Raw genomic sequence first — 18112 nt, forward strand, 5'->3', positions numbered from 1 at the left:
TGCAAAATTGAAGTGCTCCAAAAATGTGCACGCTACTGAGCCTGCCTACCTAAGTTTTTTAACAAAGGATACTAAGAGAACAAAGTAAATAGAGAACAGAAGTAGATCAGAAATGTTTTCATATCCACATTTTGTCTTTACATTTGACTATACTCACATGCTTTCTCCCTCCCGCAACTTCTTAACTGCAGCTCTTTTGGACACCCGGATTTTAGTGTCCAGTTTGTTCAGGTAGTCGCTAGCTGAAATCTCTTTCTTTTGACTTGTCGAAACCGAGCTGCTGTGATGTTGGATTTTTTCTCTGTCACCTTTCTCTGGTTGGGTTATTGTTTCTTCCTCTTTCAGTCGCTCTTGTCCTGACCCTGGGTGCGATTCCATCCCATTGGAGAGCTCAGGCTGGTCAACGAGAATTGGGATGCAGAGAGATTTCTTGAGAAATATTGAGTCATTTGTGTACAGTCTATTTGCTCGTTTTATCTGCTCCATCTGTGGATAAACACAGTTCAGAATATATTAACTGGGAAAAAATGAAGAATAAAGCAGAGCTTGGCAAATCCTGGGAGCAAGGAAGCTATGGCTCCAAAATCAAAGTTTGTTATAAATGTGTCATCCCCTGACCTGAAGTAACCCTTTTACTTAAAGGGACAGTATACACTCATTTTCATCGTGGCCGGACTTTTAGCCGACGGACACTTGGCCGACGGACATTTGGCCGAAACACAAGTGGCTGTCACATAACAGTCCGGCCACGAGATAGATTGATTTGATAGATAGATACATAGATTAGATAGATAGATCAATAGATGCAATAGATACATTTGATAGATACGATAGATAGATTTGATAGATAAATAGATAGATTTGATAGATAGATAGATAGATAGATAGATAGATAGATAGTTTCCCAGACAGAGAATTACAAAACGTGCGGTCTGGGACCCATGGTAAGGTTCCCAGAGGCAGTTGCGGCACCCGAGGCTCTGATTAGAACAGAGCACTCTGGAACGTATCTGCCCTCGGCCGAAATCGGAACATTCTTTAGCTTTCTGTCTGTCAGCCAAATGTCCGTCGGCCAAATGTCCGTCTGCCAAATGTCTTTCTGCATTTTGTCAGAGCACCCATTTTCATATAACTGCATGTAATAGACACTACTATAAAGAATAAGATGCACAGATACTGATATAAAAATCCAGTATAAAACTGTTTAAAAACTTACTTAGAAGCTGACAGTTTGGTTCTGTTGAAAAGGTAGCTGGAAAGCCCACTGCAAGTGGTAAATAAGACACTCCCCCCTCCCCTGCATATGAAAAGACCCTTTACACAAACAGGAGCAAGCTGGAGAAAGTAGCTGACGGTATTCACATAAAACTTTGGGGCTTGGTTAGGAGTCTGAAAATCAGAGCAATGTTATTTAAAAATAAGCAAAACTATACATTTATTTAAAAAAAAAAAAACTTTATGGGCTATATAAATAGATCATCTACAAAACATTTATGCAAAGAAAAAATGAGTGTATAATGTCTCTTTAAAGTCACACCTTTCACCAAATCCAAAGAAGAGAAAACACATCCAAGTCAAAATTCCTTATTTATTGTTATTGGCTATGGTGTATAGATATGCATTAGAGCAATTTAAATGCCATACTATAGAACTTCTCCTAGTTACTAAATATTGTGAGTAAAATCAGCCAGTGATACAAATCCTGTGACTCCTGTGACCTACAGACAGATTTTTTGTTTTGCCTGCCCAGTTTATTAAATAAATAAAAAAATACACCATTAATTATAAATGTTATAATATATTAACCTGATTATCTTGGACCACTGAGCTAAAAAAGCAAGACAATAAAAAGACAGAGGGAGAGAGAAAGAGATCTCCACACAACAAATTGACACCTTTTGCCTCATTTGGGAACCATGGGAATCCTACTGGCAATATAGAATGCATTAATTAATGAATTGATTAGGGTTTCTTGTGAACCCAATCCATTCAGCCACTGGTCCTTTAAGTTAAGCCAGATCTGCTCACCCCTCCCGTATGTGAACCCCTACCACCTCATACCAACCCCATTGTTGGTAATTGTTATATGCTTCTAAATGTAATCTCCTATAAAAGAAGGGTCATATCTGCTGCCCCCCTTCACCTCCCAAGTGGGAATTGTGAGTTTATCCCACATCCTGATAGAGTGTTTTTTTCCCACAAACCCCCTCCAACAATGTGGCCCCACTCCACTAATTGCATCCACCATGATATTAATGACTTGCCTGCTGACGCCTTACTTACAAAGTTATAGGATTTGGAATTAATGGACCTTTTGTCTGAACTTCTATGATAATTTTGAATGTACAATTTATTAAGTGAGATGCATCGTTTCTATATTTGTAAGAAACACTCCATGGAGACTGCTATATTATCCTAGGTAGATGGTTTACTAAGATTTAGAAAGCTACCACATGTGTAAGTAAATCTGCTCATTAATAAAATAGATCTACCTCACCATTCTTAGTAACTCAAGGTCAGTGAGAGAGAAATAGGAAAAAGGTAAAGAAAAAATGGTAAACAAAGCACAGAGGACCCATGAAAACAGAAAGAGACAGAAGATGTGGTTTTTGAAGAAATACATTCATGAGAAAGAGAAGTTGCAAAATAATACTTTAACAGCCTGTTTACAACACAAAATGCAATTAAAGTTGCAGAAATGTCAAAATTGAACTGTGCATGGGTGGTGCATTTCAAATTTTAAATAGAAGCACTTTTGCATTTAGTAAAATGTTTTGAGGGCTCGTGCACCAGCATTCAAACACCACACCTAGTCAGAGTCAGCAGTGGCTTGTATGATACAAATTAAGTATTTACTGGCACAATACACACCAACATCAGCTCTCTGAGCAGGCATAGTATTGAAAATATGTACACTGGCCCTCGCAGCATATGTGTGTATGCTGCTGAAAACCAGTTAGAACTTTTACTAGAAACATTTTATTTATATATATATATATATATATATTTTTTTTTTTATTTTATAAGGCTATTAGCACCAATATATTATTTCAATTTCACGTGTACATTTATAATAAAAAAACATACTTCATTCTATGTGCTTAACTTCATATGCTCCCAGAATATTACAAGAAGAGTGCAGACAGCAATGAGCTTAAAATATAAAAGAAAACACAGACAAGGTTTTTATTTTTATTTTTATAAGCATTTGGTTATTAAAAAGAATACACTAGACCCTGATACCCCATTTGTATTTTGGATTGCAAGCCCCTTTACTGTTATGAAAGCATAAGCTTAGAAATTTTCCAGAATATTAGAAGTGGCAGGTAGCAATATCAATAATTAAAGGGACATTCTAATGAAAATAATAACTTGTACAGGCCCAATAATCAAAAACTCAGCAGCATGGAACAAAATCCCACAAATATTACATGCTCCAACCAATTAGAGCATATCACGTTTTTTTTTTTTTAATTAGAATTGCCCTTTAATATGAATTATCCTAATTCTAAAAACATGTAGCAGGTAAGGTTATACAATTATTTATTCAAGTCACTGCAACAATATTTAATTCAAAAAGAGAATGATTAAAAGCTTTTTATTTATAGTAACAACTTTTTAAAATTCTCCTTACACTACATCCATGTGTACATTACATGCATATTTAGTTATAAGACAGTGATACCACTCAAACTGCTGCCTAGTGTCATGAAAATTCATGTAAAATTGCTTTAGACGTTTAACTAAAATAATTTACTCACAGTGACACCATATTTTAGTGCCAAGCCTTGTAGCGTATCCCCAGGCTGGACATGATGTTCCACTTTCTTTATTCTGGCCGGTGAATATGAAGACTGGACCACACTGCCATAGGAGCGAGCTCTGGCACCACAGAGGAGTCCTGGGCCCCCTGAGTTGTTTTTTTGTCCAGGGACAAATGCCATGGCACTCTTGCAGCACTTCCACTCACTGGCCTGGTTTAGGGGACTTTACAAAGCCTCTGCTCTTAGACTCTGTCACATGCTGCACTCTCCTTGTGCTTCTGAAAATTCAATTATAAGATGAAAAGCAAAGTGAAATTATTATTTTTCTTCTGATCACATGACAGAGGGAGATTTCCCAGACAGCCCTGCAGAAAACACAGTCCAAGTTCCTACTTACCAAGCTTCGGGTCTTTCCTCTCCTGTACATAACCGTGTCCCATTAGCATCTAGCTCCAGGGCATGGGCATGTCAAAACAATGCAGCCAACAGCCGCTGTCCAGGAATGACAGCCGCAAAAGAGTCTGGAAAATGTAGTTCCCTAGCATCAGCAACGGTACACCAAGTTGCTACACGAAACTACATGTCCCGACATCCACTACCCGTGGCCTGCAGAACGCTTTGTCAGTGTAGGGGAGGGAAAGACTACTATATCCATGAGCCCTTGCTTCAAGAGTATGGTGGCCGTTTGGTTCTTCGGACGGAACTATTTCTATAAGGAGGATCGAGATGTCGTTTAAACGAGATGGTGATGACAGCAGCCAGCTGAACGTACTGAAGGTGTGAGAATGAGTTGTTGTGGTAGTATAGGCCTCACAGTAGTGACTATTAATTTACTGGAAGGTTTTGTTGCAGAAAGCTAGATACGGGGAAGTGGGACAGAAACCAGTGTCCTAAATATCTTTATACATGCATGCTTTACCTCTGATAAGTACGTTTATGGCACTATGGTGGACTGGCAGCTCTCACTTTTGGGAAACTACAATCATAACATTCCTTGCAGAGCTGGCTCAGCTCAGTCTTCGATATAGTTTTTAGTACGTAATACGTACGTATGTAACACACCAGTGTAAAAGTAGGAGTTGCCCCATTTACGTCAAAGGCCATCCCTTTTCTGTGTGTAAGACTCTGACATTAATAGTTTCCGGGATGCATTTTGCTTGCTTCATATTCGCTTTATCCAATCTTAGAAACAAACACAAGAACTATAATATATATATATATATATATATATATATATATATATATATATATATATATATATATATATATATATATATATATATATATATATATATATATAGTATATAGATAGATATCAAAATAACAAGAGTATTGCATTGAGCAATGATACTTTTTTATTGCACTAACTATACATTTATAAGTAGACAAGCTTTCGGAAGAGTTCCTTCTTTTCTCAAGTCTGAAGCAATACTGACCAATTCAATGGAATTTACAGATTATATCTTAAAACAAAGGATAGCTAAAAAGACAGAAAGTGTTACAGAGGTCTGAGTGCAGGGAGTGGAGGAGGTGTCGTAAAAATCATGAGGGGGGCTTAGGTGACAGACAGACAGTGTCCAGTGCCAAGTAAAAGATGGCAACCTTTTCTCAAAACACTGAAAATATCTTTTTTTTTTTTTTTAAAGCGCGGCTACTCAATCATAAGGGTCTCAAGGCGCTTGGGGTTGCTGCAGTTCAGTCGAAGAGCCAGGTCTTGAGGTCCTTTCTGCATATTATTATCATTTATTTGTATAGCGCCGCAAAATTCCGTAGCTCAATGAAAATATAGGTAATTTCAAGATGCTATATGCAGAAAGCAGTGAGAGGTGGTATATATTGGATACAGGATTTAATTTTTTCAGTGCTAGCATCGTTACATGGCGCAAAGTTTTTCTTTCCAGCGAGCTCCATCACTTAGGAGCTCCATCAATAGGAGACATCTTGCTACTTGCAGGGCCTGCCCCCTTTTTATGATAATTCCACCAGGGCAGCCCCAGCAAGGGTTGGCGAGAAAAACATGTCTGAAATTGCAAGGTTTAGATCATTGGGCCCATAGTCTGACTCAGCTTCTATACAGTGATTGCTTAGAGCAGTGAACAAACTCATTAACAGCTGTTCACAATTAAAGGGTTAGAAAACTTTACTTTTTTAAATTTATAAAAAATGCATAATCACTTAGTTTATGTTTCAAAGGGTTAAACCTACTTACTCTGACCTTTGAAATGAAGCTTGAATCTTTAATAACATTTTATTTTATGCTCCCATCTAAACGGCCTCAACGACCGCTCATAAATGTAGGCTGGAGTTAAACAATGTATGCTGTCCCTTCATTCAATGGGGCTGCAGCACGGACGTCTAATTAGAATATTTAAATAAAGGGTTCTCCTTATTCTCCTCATGCACATTTTAATCTGTGGGCACTCGCATGTGCATTTAGCAGTGAAAGTCTGGTCATCCATTTTGCTGTATCTAAGCAAACACATGCGCATCTCATTTAAGAGCACAAGGTATGCATCTGCTGATGAAATGAGGACTTTATAGAACAGCAGAAGTAGAAAAAAAAAATTAGATGCTGTACTTCGTTAGCGCTAGTGAACCAATCAGCAGTAGTAGTCTAGTATCCTAGCTGTGCAACTGTTAAAATGCCATCTTGTCTATGCCTAATTTGTTGCTTTAGTTTATGTCAGTTCACTTTTCAAGAATATCATTTTATGCGAGTTGCATTTAATAACTTGATAATGTTTGTAAAATATTTTTTACAGAAGTGTATTTGTCTTTTCTCAATTCAGAAAAGGAGAGTTGCAGATCTTCTAGCAAGCTACATTCCTGAGGACGAGGCCTTGCTTTTAAAGAATGGCAGGTAAAACCTTTGTTCCTTATAAGATAAATGTTTATTAACTTTATAGCACATTCCTCTGCCTTTTAAATTAAAGGGATAGTAAACACCAAAAATGTTATTGTTTAAAAAGATAGACTTACCATTCCCCAGTTTTGCATAACCAACACTGTTATAGAAATATACTTTTTATCTTTGTAATTACCTTGTACCTAAGCTTCTGCTGACTGCCCGCTTATCTCAGTTCTTTTGACAGACTTGCATTTCAAGCAATTAGTGCTGACTCTTAAATAACTGTACGTGCATGAGCAGTGCACAATATTATCTATATGAAGCACATGAACTAACACCCTCTAGCTGTGAAAAATTGTAAAATGCATTAAGATAAGAGGCGGCCTTTAAGTGGTTAGAAATTAGCATATAAGCCTACCTAGGTTTAGTTTTAACTAAGAATACCAAGAGAACAAAGCAAATTTGATGATAAAAGTAAATTAGAAAGTAGTTTAAAATGACATGCCCTATCTGAATCATGAAAGTTTGGACTTTACTATCCCTTTAACAGAATCACATGCATCTGCAGCATGTTCACCAATTCACCAACACACACTTCGTTCCTCATGGACCACATATGAGCTGCCATGTTGTTCTTGTTTTTTTATCAGGTTTGCCTGTGCTGTGTGTGCCCACAGGCCTGTGTTTGATACCATTGATATGCTTTCTGTGCATAGGAATGGAAAGAAGCATCTAACCAGTGAGTAAACAGCCACATGTTTATTATACGGTTTTAGTTTCATTTGTAGATTTTGGAACAAGATTATGTTTACTGCAATGTAAAGGTTAAATAGATGAGTTGTGTTATTCAAATGTGCTCCTTATGTTTCAAACAAAATGTTTTTAAAGAGACATTTAAAACCTTAACATTGTAATGTAAAATGTTTTTATTATGTGTAGTAAAAAAAAAACTTTCATTATTTATTTTCTTCCCTTTTTAAGTAATTTTATTTCTAAAAAGCTGTGGGCAAAACAATGTATGGCATTATTTTGTTATAAAGAAAAAGGGGGGTACTAATGGCACTGCTTAAATTTACAACTTAGGGTAGCCTATTTGTCTCTGGATCTGGTAATAAGATATAGGTATCAGTCCAGATATATTTGGTTACAAAAAGATGGCTGAGGTGCTGTGTACTTGTTTTGTGAAACGAAAATTATCAATCCTAGGATTGATGGATTGTACACCTATATAGCACTCATTCCCTAATTGATAGTGGCAAAAATTGGACAAGATCTGTGTCTCCTAGGAGGAGAGTGTGCATGGGGATGTAATTAAAATATAACCTTTATTGGTAATTTTTAAAATACAAGGCAACAAACACAATTAACATACATACTTTATTAAAAACACAGGTTTGGGTCTTTGAAAGTTTTATCCGTTATTCACGGAATACCTTATGTGGTTATGGTATATATTAGAAATCACTTGAGTTTCAAGTCTCAGTAATTGTATAATATATTAATATATTTAGAGCTTACATCCAGTGGAGCTGTTTGGTTATGATATTTACTCTAATATTATATATGTGGTCTGTGACTCACCATTGAATTCAAATTATAATATTAGAGGTATTAACATAAATATCCCATAGTATCACCAAAGTTTGTTATTAATGCTTATAGTATTGCATAGAATATGTGTCTTAGTGAGACAATAACAGATTTCCTTGTAGTTGTATTCTTTGTGTTATATATAGGTACATATATCTTAGTATACTGTTAGTGGAGATATATGCAGGATGCTATTTTAAATAGCCTCCTAGCTATTTAGAGACAAAGAGTACTGTCTGTATGGAGTATAGTAACACTGGTCAGTGAGTTAACACATTAACCCCTGTAAGGTATTTTATTCGTATATTTATCAATACTTATGTATACAGGAGCATTATGCTTGTACCGCTGTGCAGAGATTGGTTATGTTGCTAAAATTCCATTGAATTTTTAAAGTTGATAGTATGTACTATACTTGTTGTAATAGCAACAAATTAAGTAACATTGTAACTCTGTTGGATTGTTAATGTGTTTATTTACATGGGGAATGTTACTTCCATTATATATATAAAGGCATTACTTGGCGGGCTTGGATCTTTAATAATATTGATAACACGCTTTCAATATAAGTTTACAAGAGAGAATTTTATAATGATATTCTCACCATTTGTTATTCTGATAATTAATGTTGAAATCTTACAATGTAGGAGTTATGGCAATCATATGAGTATGTTGTAATGCTACAATAAAGTGGCTGCTCTTAGTGACTTCGCTACGCTCTTAGTTTATATCAGATATTGCTTAGTAATAGAAACTAGTTGAATCGTATTGTCCACTTAGGCATAGAAGGTCATTAGCGGCATTGTGACGAGAACTCACTGAGTACTTGCGGTATTATCTGTATAGTTAAATCTCTATATTAATAACCGCTATTTTTTAATTTTATTGCTTTTTATGTTCATTCAGGATATTTTTTCACTTTAATCCAGTCAGGTGCATATATATTTCTCTTCCAAGATAAAGAGATTTCAGCTCCAAATTATAACCCATTATAACACATATCTAGATAAAAAATCCTCTTTGCCCGTTTCTCTGTATCCATCTCTATACTACAAACTGATCAATTCATACCGGTGGATAATCTGCCAGTAATACATCCTGTCATTGGTATATTGAAACTAATAAAAAACACAAATGATAATCACAAATAATATTCTTTGCGAACTTTTATTTCAAAGAATAATTCAATAAATATTAGAAGGTTTTATCCTTCTTAAATATTCTCCTTCTTCCCCCTTTCATTGAATAAAGATGTGCATATTTTTTCCATTGAAAGATTACATTGAGATCTGGAATCTACACATAATACAAGAATGAAGGGGCAGCCGTACCCAATGATATTTCTTTTCCAACACACATAGGCTGTCTCTCATTCAATGATTGGTCCCTCGTAAGGAACCATCTGATTTGTTAAAAACGTCCAATAGGAGGAGCAGTGCTAGCCAATAAATAGACACCTATTTGGCCGCGCCGTACCCTTTGAAAAAGCCACGTTAGTGGCGAAACATGTTAGGGAATTGTTTGTAGAATGCCAGTCAGCCTTTTTTTAATAAGCAGGAACAGAGGTCTTTATTATATATAACTATTGTGGTTGTGCACAATATTAAGTAAACTTACTCGAAAATGAGATTTAACTCAGTAGTAATATATTAAGTCTAACCGACATTAGAAGCTTAGAATCAGCGAGCGGTTACTAATATGGAGCTTTGAATACACATATAACACCGCAAATACTTAGTGAAGCACCTTAAGCCTAACCGGCATTTACAGCCTTGGATTTAGTAAGCGATTAGTAAGGTGGCACATCTAATACAGATATATTATCGCAAGGAGTGCAGATATTGTAGGCGGTTATTGTTGTGATGCATCAAATATTGATATAATATCGCAAATACTCAGTGAATTATTTTAAATCTAACCAGTATCTATAGCGTGGATTCAGCAAGCGGTTATTAATATAGAGATTTAACTATACAGATAATACCGCAAGTACTCAGTGAGTTCTCGTCACAATGCCGCTAATGACCTTCTATGCCTAAGTGGACAATACGATTCAACTAGTTTCTATTACTAAGCAATATCTGATATAAACTAAGAGCGTAGCGAAGTCACTAAGAGCAGCCACTTTATTGTAGCATTACAACATACTCATATGATTGCCATAACTCCTACATTGTAAGATTTCAACATTAATTATCAGAATAACAAATGGTGAGAATATCATTATAAAATTCTCTCTTGTAAACTTATATTGAAAGCGTGTTATCAATATTATTAAAGATCCAAGCCCGCCAAGTAATGCCTTTATATATATAATGGAAGTAACATTCCCCATGTAAATAAACACATTAACAATCCAACAGAGTTACAATGTTACTTAATTTGTTGCTATTACAACAAGTATAGTACATACTATCAACTTTAAAAATTCAATGGAATTTTAGCAACATAACCAATCTCTGCACAGCGGTACAAGCATAATGCTCCTGTATACATAAGTATTGATAAATATACGAATAAAATACCTTACAGGGGTTAATGTGTTAACTCACTGACCAGTGTTACTATACTCCATACAGACAGTACTCTTTGTCTCTAAATAGCTAGGAGGCTATTTAAAATAGCATCCTGCATATATCTCCACTAACAGTATACTAAGATATATGTACCTATATATAACACAAAGAATACAACTACAAGGAAATCTGTTATTGTCTCACTAAGACACATATTCTATGCAATACTATAAGCATTAATAACAAACTTTGGTGATACTATGGGATATTTATGTTAATACCTCTAATATTATAATTTGAATTCAATGGTGAGTCACAGACCACATATATAATATTAGAGTAAATATCATAACCAAACAGCTCCACTGGATGTAAGCTCTAAATATATTAATATATTATACAATTACTGAGACTTGAAACTCAAGTGATTTCTAATATATACCATAACCACATAAGGTATTCCGTGAATAACGGATAAAACTTTCAAAGACCCAAACCTGTGTTTTTAATAAAGTATGTATGTTAATTGTGTTTGTTGCCTTGTATTTTAAAAATTACCAATAAAGGTTATATTTTAATTACATCCCCATGCACACTCTCCTCCTAGGAGACACAGATCTTGTCCAATTTTTGCCACTATCAATTAGGGAATGAGTGCTATATAGGTGTACAATCCATCAATCCTAGGATTGATAATTTTCGTTTCATTATTTTGTTATACCCTGTTCTAGTGCAGACAGTGCCCCTCCAATTATAAGTTGTTAAACCTAATTGTAGAGCAGATATTGCTATTGTAATATAATTCTTTTAAATAATAGTGAAAGTCCACAAAATCATCACATGTAGAATATACTTCCTGTCCACCCCTACATTGATGTTACATTCTAGTGACTCATTCCTAGTTGTCCCTGATTGGTCTCATCAGAGAAGGAAACCTAGTTTACTGCATAAGGTACCCATGGACACTAACATTTTATGCTTATTTTTACATCTAATATTTATATCTAGTTTATATCTAATATAGTCTGTCTAGCATGTATTTAGTGCATATTGCCCATTAAAGTAAGGCCTGTCAAGTTCTAAAATTTTAAAATGTTAGATTACATAATAGTTAATATTATGGAACATATAGCCAGTAAGCTATCACACAAGAAATGAATGTGTTGTTCCTGTATCTTATGCATAAAGACACAGATCCAAAGAATCGAAAAGAACTTAGATATAATATTTTTATTTTGTTTTTAAATGATATGTTGTTGTTTTTTTGTCCCCAAATCCTTTCTCCAGGAAGTTGATACAGAATTATCATTAAAAATGGTCTGGAAGCTTTATATTGGGAATTGCTAAACTTCATGTTTACATCCACTACAGTATTCCCCAGTTCTGTACGTCAATGACTGCGTAATAATGCTCTTGAAATGTATTTCTGGATACAGAGAATTTACAATACATTTGCCTCCTGAAATCTTCCTTATCTCTACAGGCCTGCAGAAATTTTATGGTAGGAAAACGGAACATGAAAATGAGATCCAGAAACGCCAGCATCAAGCGTTTGTAAGAGCAGAGGAGACAGGAGAGCAGGTACAGTATATCAAAAACCAGGAACTATAACTAACATGGTTCTCCCATTTATGTTAGATGCGTTTGCCACTTATTGCAGTGCTATGTCTAAAGTGACATCAATTGTTGTTGCTTAAAAAACAACCGTATTATAAAAGACATGGGTCCAATCTCTGCACTTGTACCAACACTGACTGTAAAGTGTGCTCCCTGGGCTATATACAGAGCATGCTTACTAAAAAGCTAATATGCACCTGCCAATACGCACGTGGCACTTATTATTAAAGGGACAGTCTTCACCAGAATTGTTATTATTTTAAAAGATAGAAAATCCCTTTATTACCCATTCCCCAGTTTTGCATAACCAATACTGTTATATTAATATACTTTTTACCTTTGGGATTACCTTGTATCTAAGCCTCTGCAAACTGCCCCCTTATTTCAGATCTTTTTACAGACTTGCATTTTAGCCAATGGGTGCTCACTTCTAGGTAACTCCACGTGCATGAGCACACTGTTATCTATATATGACACACATGAACTAACGTCCTCTAGTGGAAAAAAACTGTCAAAATACATTCAGATAAGAAGAGGCGGCCTTCAATGTCTAAGAAATTAGCATTTGAGCCTACCTAGGTTTAGCTTCCAACTAAGAATACCAAGGGAACAAAGCGAAATTGGTGATAAAAGTACATTGGAAAGTTGTTTAAAATTACATGCCCTATCTGAATCATTAAAATTTATTTTGTACTAGACTGTCCCTTTAAGTGACTTGCTGAAGTACAGCTACATCATACTGTTGACACCTCTGTAACTTTAGATGCTGTGACATGAAAATACAGGTACAAATCCCCAAATCCGGAATTCCATAATCAAACTTATTTTGAAATCCAAACTTTTTCATTAATATGTAAAAAAATAAATAAAAAAAATATATAAAAAATAAAACCAATCTTTTTTTCCACACCTGTAAGTCACAATCTTCTATGTCATGCCTTTGGTTTGTTTGTTGGTTTTGTATTCTAAACTGCAAATAATAGCCTATATTTATTTAAAACAACAAATATTACGCTTTCTGATTACAGTACTGTACAATCTGTCTCAAGGTACTATGTATACAAAAGTACTAAAATTATATCCAACTACCTTTTGGGTTGCATGTATAAAGCATATAGTTGCTTACACTTGGTTGCATCCTTCTCTCCAAACTGACCCTTTTTAAAGATGCAAATATTCCAATAGCCAAACTATTCCGAAATCCAAACCTTTTCAGGTCCCAAGCAGTTTGGATAAAGGGTTTTCTACCTGTACTTTATCACCAGCTCTGTTTTCAGAAGTTTTGGCAGAGGAGCCCCATGTAATAGTTATGATCTACAGTGTTTAAAATAGCTTTTAAAGTAAACGCTAGTATATTCTCACATGCTTTTCCTCCTTTTTTCTTACAACCCAAGGCTGTTCCTGCACCCTTATTAACAGAAACCAGGAAGATCACCCATAATGCTTTGCTGAAAGCTGCTCCATACAATAGTTGTTGTTCCCGAAAAAGGTAAAAAAAACTGAGGGTATAATTAAGACTCTACTTGGGGTCTTATAACTATACATGTTCCCAAATCCAGAATTCCAAAATCCAAATTTATTCTAAGATCCAATCTTTTTAATGAATATTTTTTTAAATACAATTGTCAAAAATTATTTCTCCCTGCCTATAAGTCATACTCTTCGCTGTCTGTGTCTTTGGTTTGTTTGTATTCTAAACTGCAAATAATAGCCTATATTTATTTAAAACAGCAAATATTACGTTTTCTGAGTACAGTACTGTACTATCTGTCTCAAGGTACTATGTATACAAAAGTATTCAAATTTTCTACCGGTATTTATGTAAGAGGTGCTGAGTGAATCTCTGAAATTCCATGGTTACTCCCAGGATATCCTTCTCATACCAAGTATAAAACATCAACACTTGTTCGCTTGTTGAGCTTGTATTCTTGTTGCAGTTTAGTCTTGTGAATGCTCTTATATTGACTTATGTTGCTCCTTCTCTGAAAGCTGTCGCCCATCTGTAAAGTCGTTTTCTACCAAATAGTCCCTGCAATTACCACCTATATGTTATTGTGGAGCATTTGCAACAGTTTAGTTCCTCTGTGTGGGCCCAGTAGCTAAAGAGTCTATTTTTTTTTTGGGTTGGTTTTTTTTTTTGTCTGCAGCATAAAAGTTGGCAATAACATCTCATCTTGTACTGTTTTTCCAGATCTTCTCTTGGCAGTGGGAAAGTGAGGTCACCTAACCTAGATGTGCCTTCTGCCCCTTTATCAAGTTTTTCAGAAAACCAAGATCCCAGCCACCCTACAGATAACAACTCGGTTACACCTCAAACTACACCAAAACCAGTATTTTCAGACCAAAGAGAGAAAGTTTCAGGTCGGTAACAAGAAATAGTGTGATTCTGGGTTATGTTTGTTAGATATGTTGTTAACTAGAATATAGGTAGCAATCTTCAGTTGATGGAAAACAAATAATTCTTATATGGGTTTCTGGAGATATGTTTACCGTACCCAGGTGCCTGGAAGGAGAAGACCTCAAAGAGCAAGAAAAGCAGCAGAGATAAAAAAGGAGCAGACGTTCAAGGTCAGGAAGGTAACAGCTGTGCTGACCCAGATAGAGATCGTGTTCTACAGCACCACTTACTACTCAAGAGGTACATACTGCTGGGATATGAATGTACTCAGACCATAGTCATCCAGTGATTGGCTGCACTTATGCTCATTGATTGTCAGTGGCTGGTCCAGGGATTAGCATAGGTCTGTAAGACTTTTATACCTGGTCCCTGGAATAAGATATGGATGAAATATGAGTAAAAGGAGTGTGGTGGGGAAAATCTGTGTAATTAAAACTGGTCACAGCTTTATCTACTTAATTTTTTTTTTTTTATTTTTTTTTTTTTAAATGCAGCAAAAATGATATTATTGCTGAACACAAAGAGATACAAGTATCTATAAAACCAGGGAATTTCTCATTGTCCAACTCAGCGGCTAAACCAACATCTTCATCAACCTCCATGTTAGGTTGCAGGTTTTCCAATTATTTCTTCCCAGACTTCTTAAGTTCCTCGAGCTTATTCTGCTCTTCTTTCTGCTTCTGCTTGAATTCAGCATCCTCCTCATTTATTGCTCTTGCTTGTTTTGGTTTTTTTTCCGGCTGTTTCAAGGGCTTTTTCTTCCCTCCATCTCTGCAAATAACTCCCCGCTCAGGCCCCTGCACCATTATTGAATTGATGTCCTTCAGCTTTATTTCAGACCGGCACAAAAAATAAAATAACAGGCTTTGTGGGGTTTATGTACTTCATCTTGGAGAACTGTTTTGTAGGTCTGAAACATCAGTAGAGGAAAGAAGGCAGTCCCTGGCATCACATTGTGAGAACCTCACCAAGTGGACTTAAAGGGACAGGAAACCCCAAATTGTTATTTCATTATTTGGATAAAACATATAATTTTAAACAACTTTCCAATTTACTTCCTTTATCAAATTTGCTTCGTTCTCTTGTTATCCTTTGCTGAAGGAACAGCATTGCACTACTGGCAGCCAGTCACAAAAGACAAATGTGCGCAGGCACCAATTAGCAGCAGCTCCCACTAGTGTAGGATATGTGCTTATTCTTTTTCAACAAGGGATACCAAAAGAACAAAGCACAATTGAAAATAGAAGTGATTTTAAAAGTCTTAAAATTATATTATCTATCTGAATCATGCAAATTTATTTTTGACTTTCCTATCCCTTTAAATCTTTCAATTTGGAGCATAACCGTGTAACCTCTTTGTTCTTACAGTTGTAGTCACTGTTCTTGGAGCTTATATACAGTTTAACTTTTCCCATATTTTGAAAGGACATTTAACTCAATACCTTTCTATTATGTATATGAAAGAGAACTATTTAAACACCTTCCAGACAATGGTATACTCAGATATTACACTGATCCTCTGCCTATAAATATACTGAGCCTATTACTAATTAGTGTCTGATGAGCAAAAACTCGCTGGCATGGAGAGAAATCACACAAAATCTTTGACTGTTTCTGAGCATTATATTCTAAGGCTCTGCAGAATCTGTTGGCGCTCTACAAATAACCGATAATAATAATAATAGGGTGCGAGGTCCCTCAGAGAATCGTAGAAAGGCACGTTTTAGCTTGATAAATATCTGTCTATGCAGAGTTGTGTATGTGAAGGAGAGACACACACATTACAATATAATGATAAATATATTTTAGGAGATTACTCTCCATGCTGGCGAGGTTTTGATCTTCAGGTTCTTAGGGAGATATTGTACTTCATTGTTAGCCGAGTTCATTATGCTCAGTGCATTTCACTGATGTTCTTGCAGTTGGTGCTTTCTAATTACATGCTGCTTCTGTTCTCCGCTACTTTACTGAAATGTGGCAGTGAGTTACTACAAAGCCAGAAAACTGAGGGATAAGCTACACCTTTTGGAGCCAGGGAATGGCTTTTCATGTAGATCTGTGTAGCATAATGTAATCTGTTTGTACCAGGAGGTAAAAACTAGTGGCCATGGCTAATTTATGGGGTACTTTATGATGTCTACTTTGTTGTCTTTCTTATCTACAGCTCTGGGTGGATTCCAGATGGTACCGGGAAGTGGGTAAAGGATGAAAATGTTGAGTTTGATTCAGATGAAGAAGAGCCTCCAATGCTACCCCCACCCAACTGACATTAACTAAGCATTTTATGTCTCAGCTGGAACTGAGATGGAGTTTAAATCTAATGTTCAGCTTTATATAGTGGACATAGTTTTAAATTATGGACTGTGTTGGCACCACAGAATGAAGCAATAATGTAAGAATTAAATTACAGCATCAAGAAAGAAGGTAACACCTTATAGAAGTGCTACTCAACAATACCTCTATAAACCCAAGACCAAGCACCAACTGAAAGTTGAGAAGAAAAAGGACGGGCATCCTATAGTGTGTAATTCTCCCTCACACCAGCCAGAGGGCGCTACACAACAAAAGTTTTTTTTTTTTTCTCTGCATCTATTTAATTATTTTTATGTCTTTTTAGTTGTTTTGTGAGTCTGTTTATAAAATGTTTGAAAGCTATTTCTGACTCCCCTTGTATCCTGCATGCCTATATTAAAGCAGTACTGTCATTTCTGACCTCTTTTTAGGGTGTTATCTGACATACACTGCATAAGAAATGAGAAAAAGCCATCCCTAATACAAATAATCCTAGAGTGTGTAGCTTGCTACTATATATTATCAATTCTTCTGTTATCATTAAGTTTATGTAGCCTGGCCCCTATAATAAGTAAACTGCCTTTTTAGAAGAATATATAATGATCAATGCAGTTGTTTAAAATCAATCATCCACCTCCTACAGCTCCACTGTGCTCCTGTGTTAATTTTATTAACTCCCAGTGTATGTGCTCTTACCAGGTCACCTGGTCTCCCTGCTCCCAAGTGCATGCGCAGCTAGACCCATCACTGCATTTCCAGAACATGCATATAGCTCAGGGAGCTGGAGTGTGCGGCTGTATTGTCTATAGGGCCTAGAGGTACAGCTCTAATTGGCTTTACTGCCTTCTGAAAAGTAAAAAATAAAAAGTGCTGAGCAGCTGGATTATCCAGAAAGATTATATCATTATAGGGGGAGTAGGTTAAAGGGTCAGTTCACCCAAAAATGTTCTTCCCTTATTCCAAATTATCCATTTTGCCTGCTGGAGTGTATTGAATTGTTTACAAGTTGCTCCTTTACTCCTATTTAAGCATTTAAAAAAGCTGATTGAGCCTGTGTTATAGCCACCTATACTGAAAGTTTTGATAC

General features: G+C 35.8%; 2 protein-coding genes across 3 annotated transcripts in view; one reads left to right on the top strand and one right to left on the bottom strand.

Annotated features, from left to right (window-relative positions):
• Positions 1 to 4450, bottom strand: part of LYSMD1 (LysM domain containing 1) — a 65195-nt gene extending 60745 nt beyond the window's left edge. The window contains exons 1-3 of the mRNA XM_053704986.1: positions 4162 to 4450; positions 3762 to 4042; positions 158 to 486 (exon numbers count right to left, since the gene is read on the bottom strand). Coding sequence (XP_053560961.1) covers positions 158 to 486; positions 3762 to 3944 — 512 coding nt within the window. The 5' untranslated portion in view covers positions 3945 to 4042; positions 4162 to 4450. The remainder of the gene's footprint in view (positions 1 to 157; positions 487 to 3761; positions 4043 to 4161) is intronic.
• Positions 4411 to 17388, top strand: SCNM1 (sodium channel modifier 1). Of its 2 annotated transcripts, none has more exons than XM_053704973.1 (8): positions 4411 to 4541; positions 6554 to 6624; positions 7263 to 7351; positions 12202 to 12299; positions 13730 to 13824; positions 14527 to 14696; positions 14835 to 14973; positions 15228 to 17388. In XM_053704973.1, the coding sequence occupies exons 1-8, from the start codon at positions 4491 to 4493 to the stop codon at positions 15586 to 15588; spliced, it is 1074 nt and encodes a 357-aa protein (XP_053560948.1). In that variant the 5' UTR covers positions 4411 to 4490; the 3' UTR covers positions 15589 to 17388. The 2 variants fall into 2 exon arrangements, with proteins under 2 accessions (XP_053560948.1, XP_053560955.1); XM_053704980.1 differs by having other exon boundaries at positions 4416 to 4541; positions 16898 to 17388.
• The last annotated feature ends 724 nt before the right edge of the window (positions 17389 to 18112 follow it).

This window comes from Bombina bombina, chromosome 1, assembly GCF_027579735.1.
Source record: "Bombina bombina isolate aBomBom1 chromosome 1, aBomBom1.pri, whole genome shotgun sequence".
NCBI classification, from domain to species: domain Eukaryota; kingdom Metazoa; phylum Chordata; class Amphibia; order Anura; family Bombinatoridae; genus Bombina; species Bombina bombina.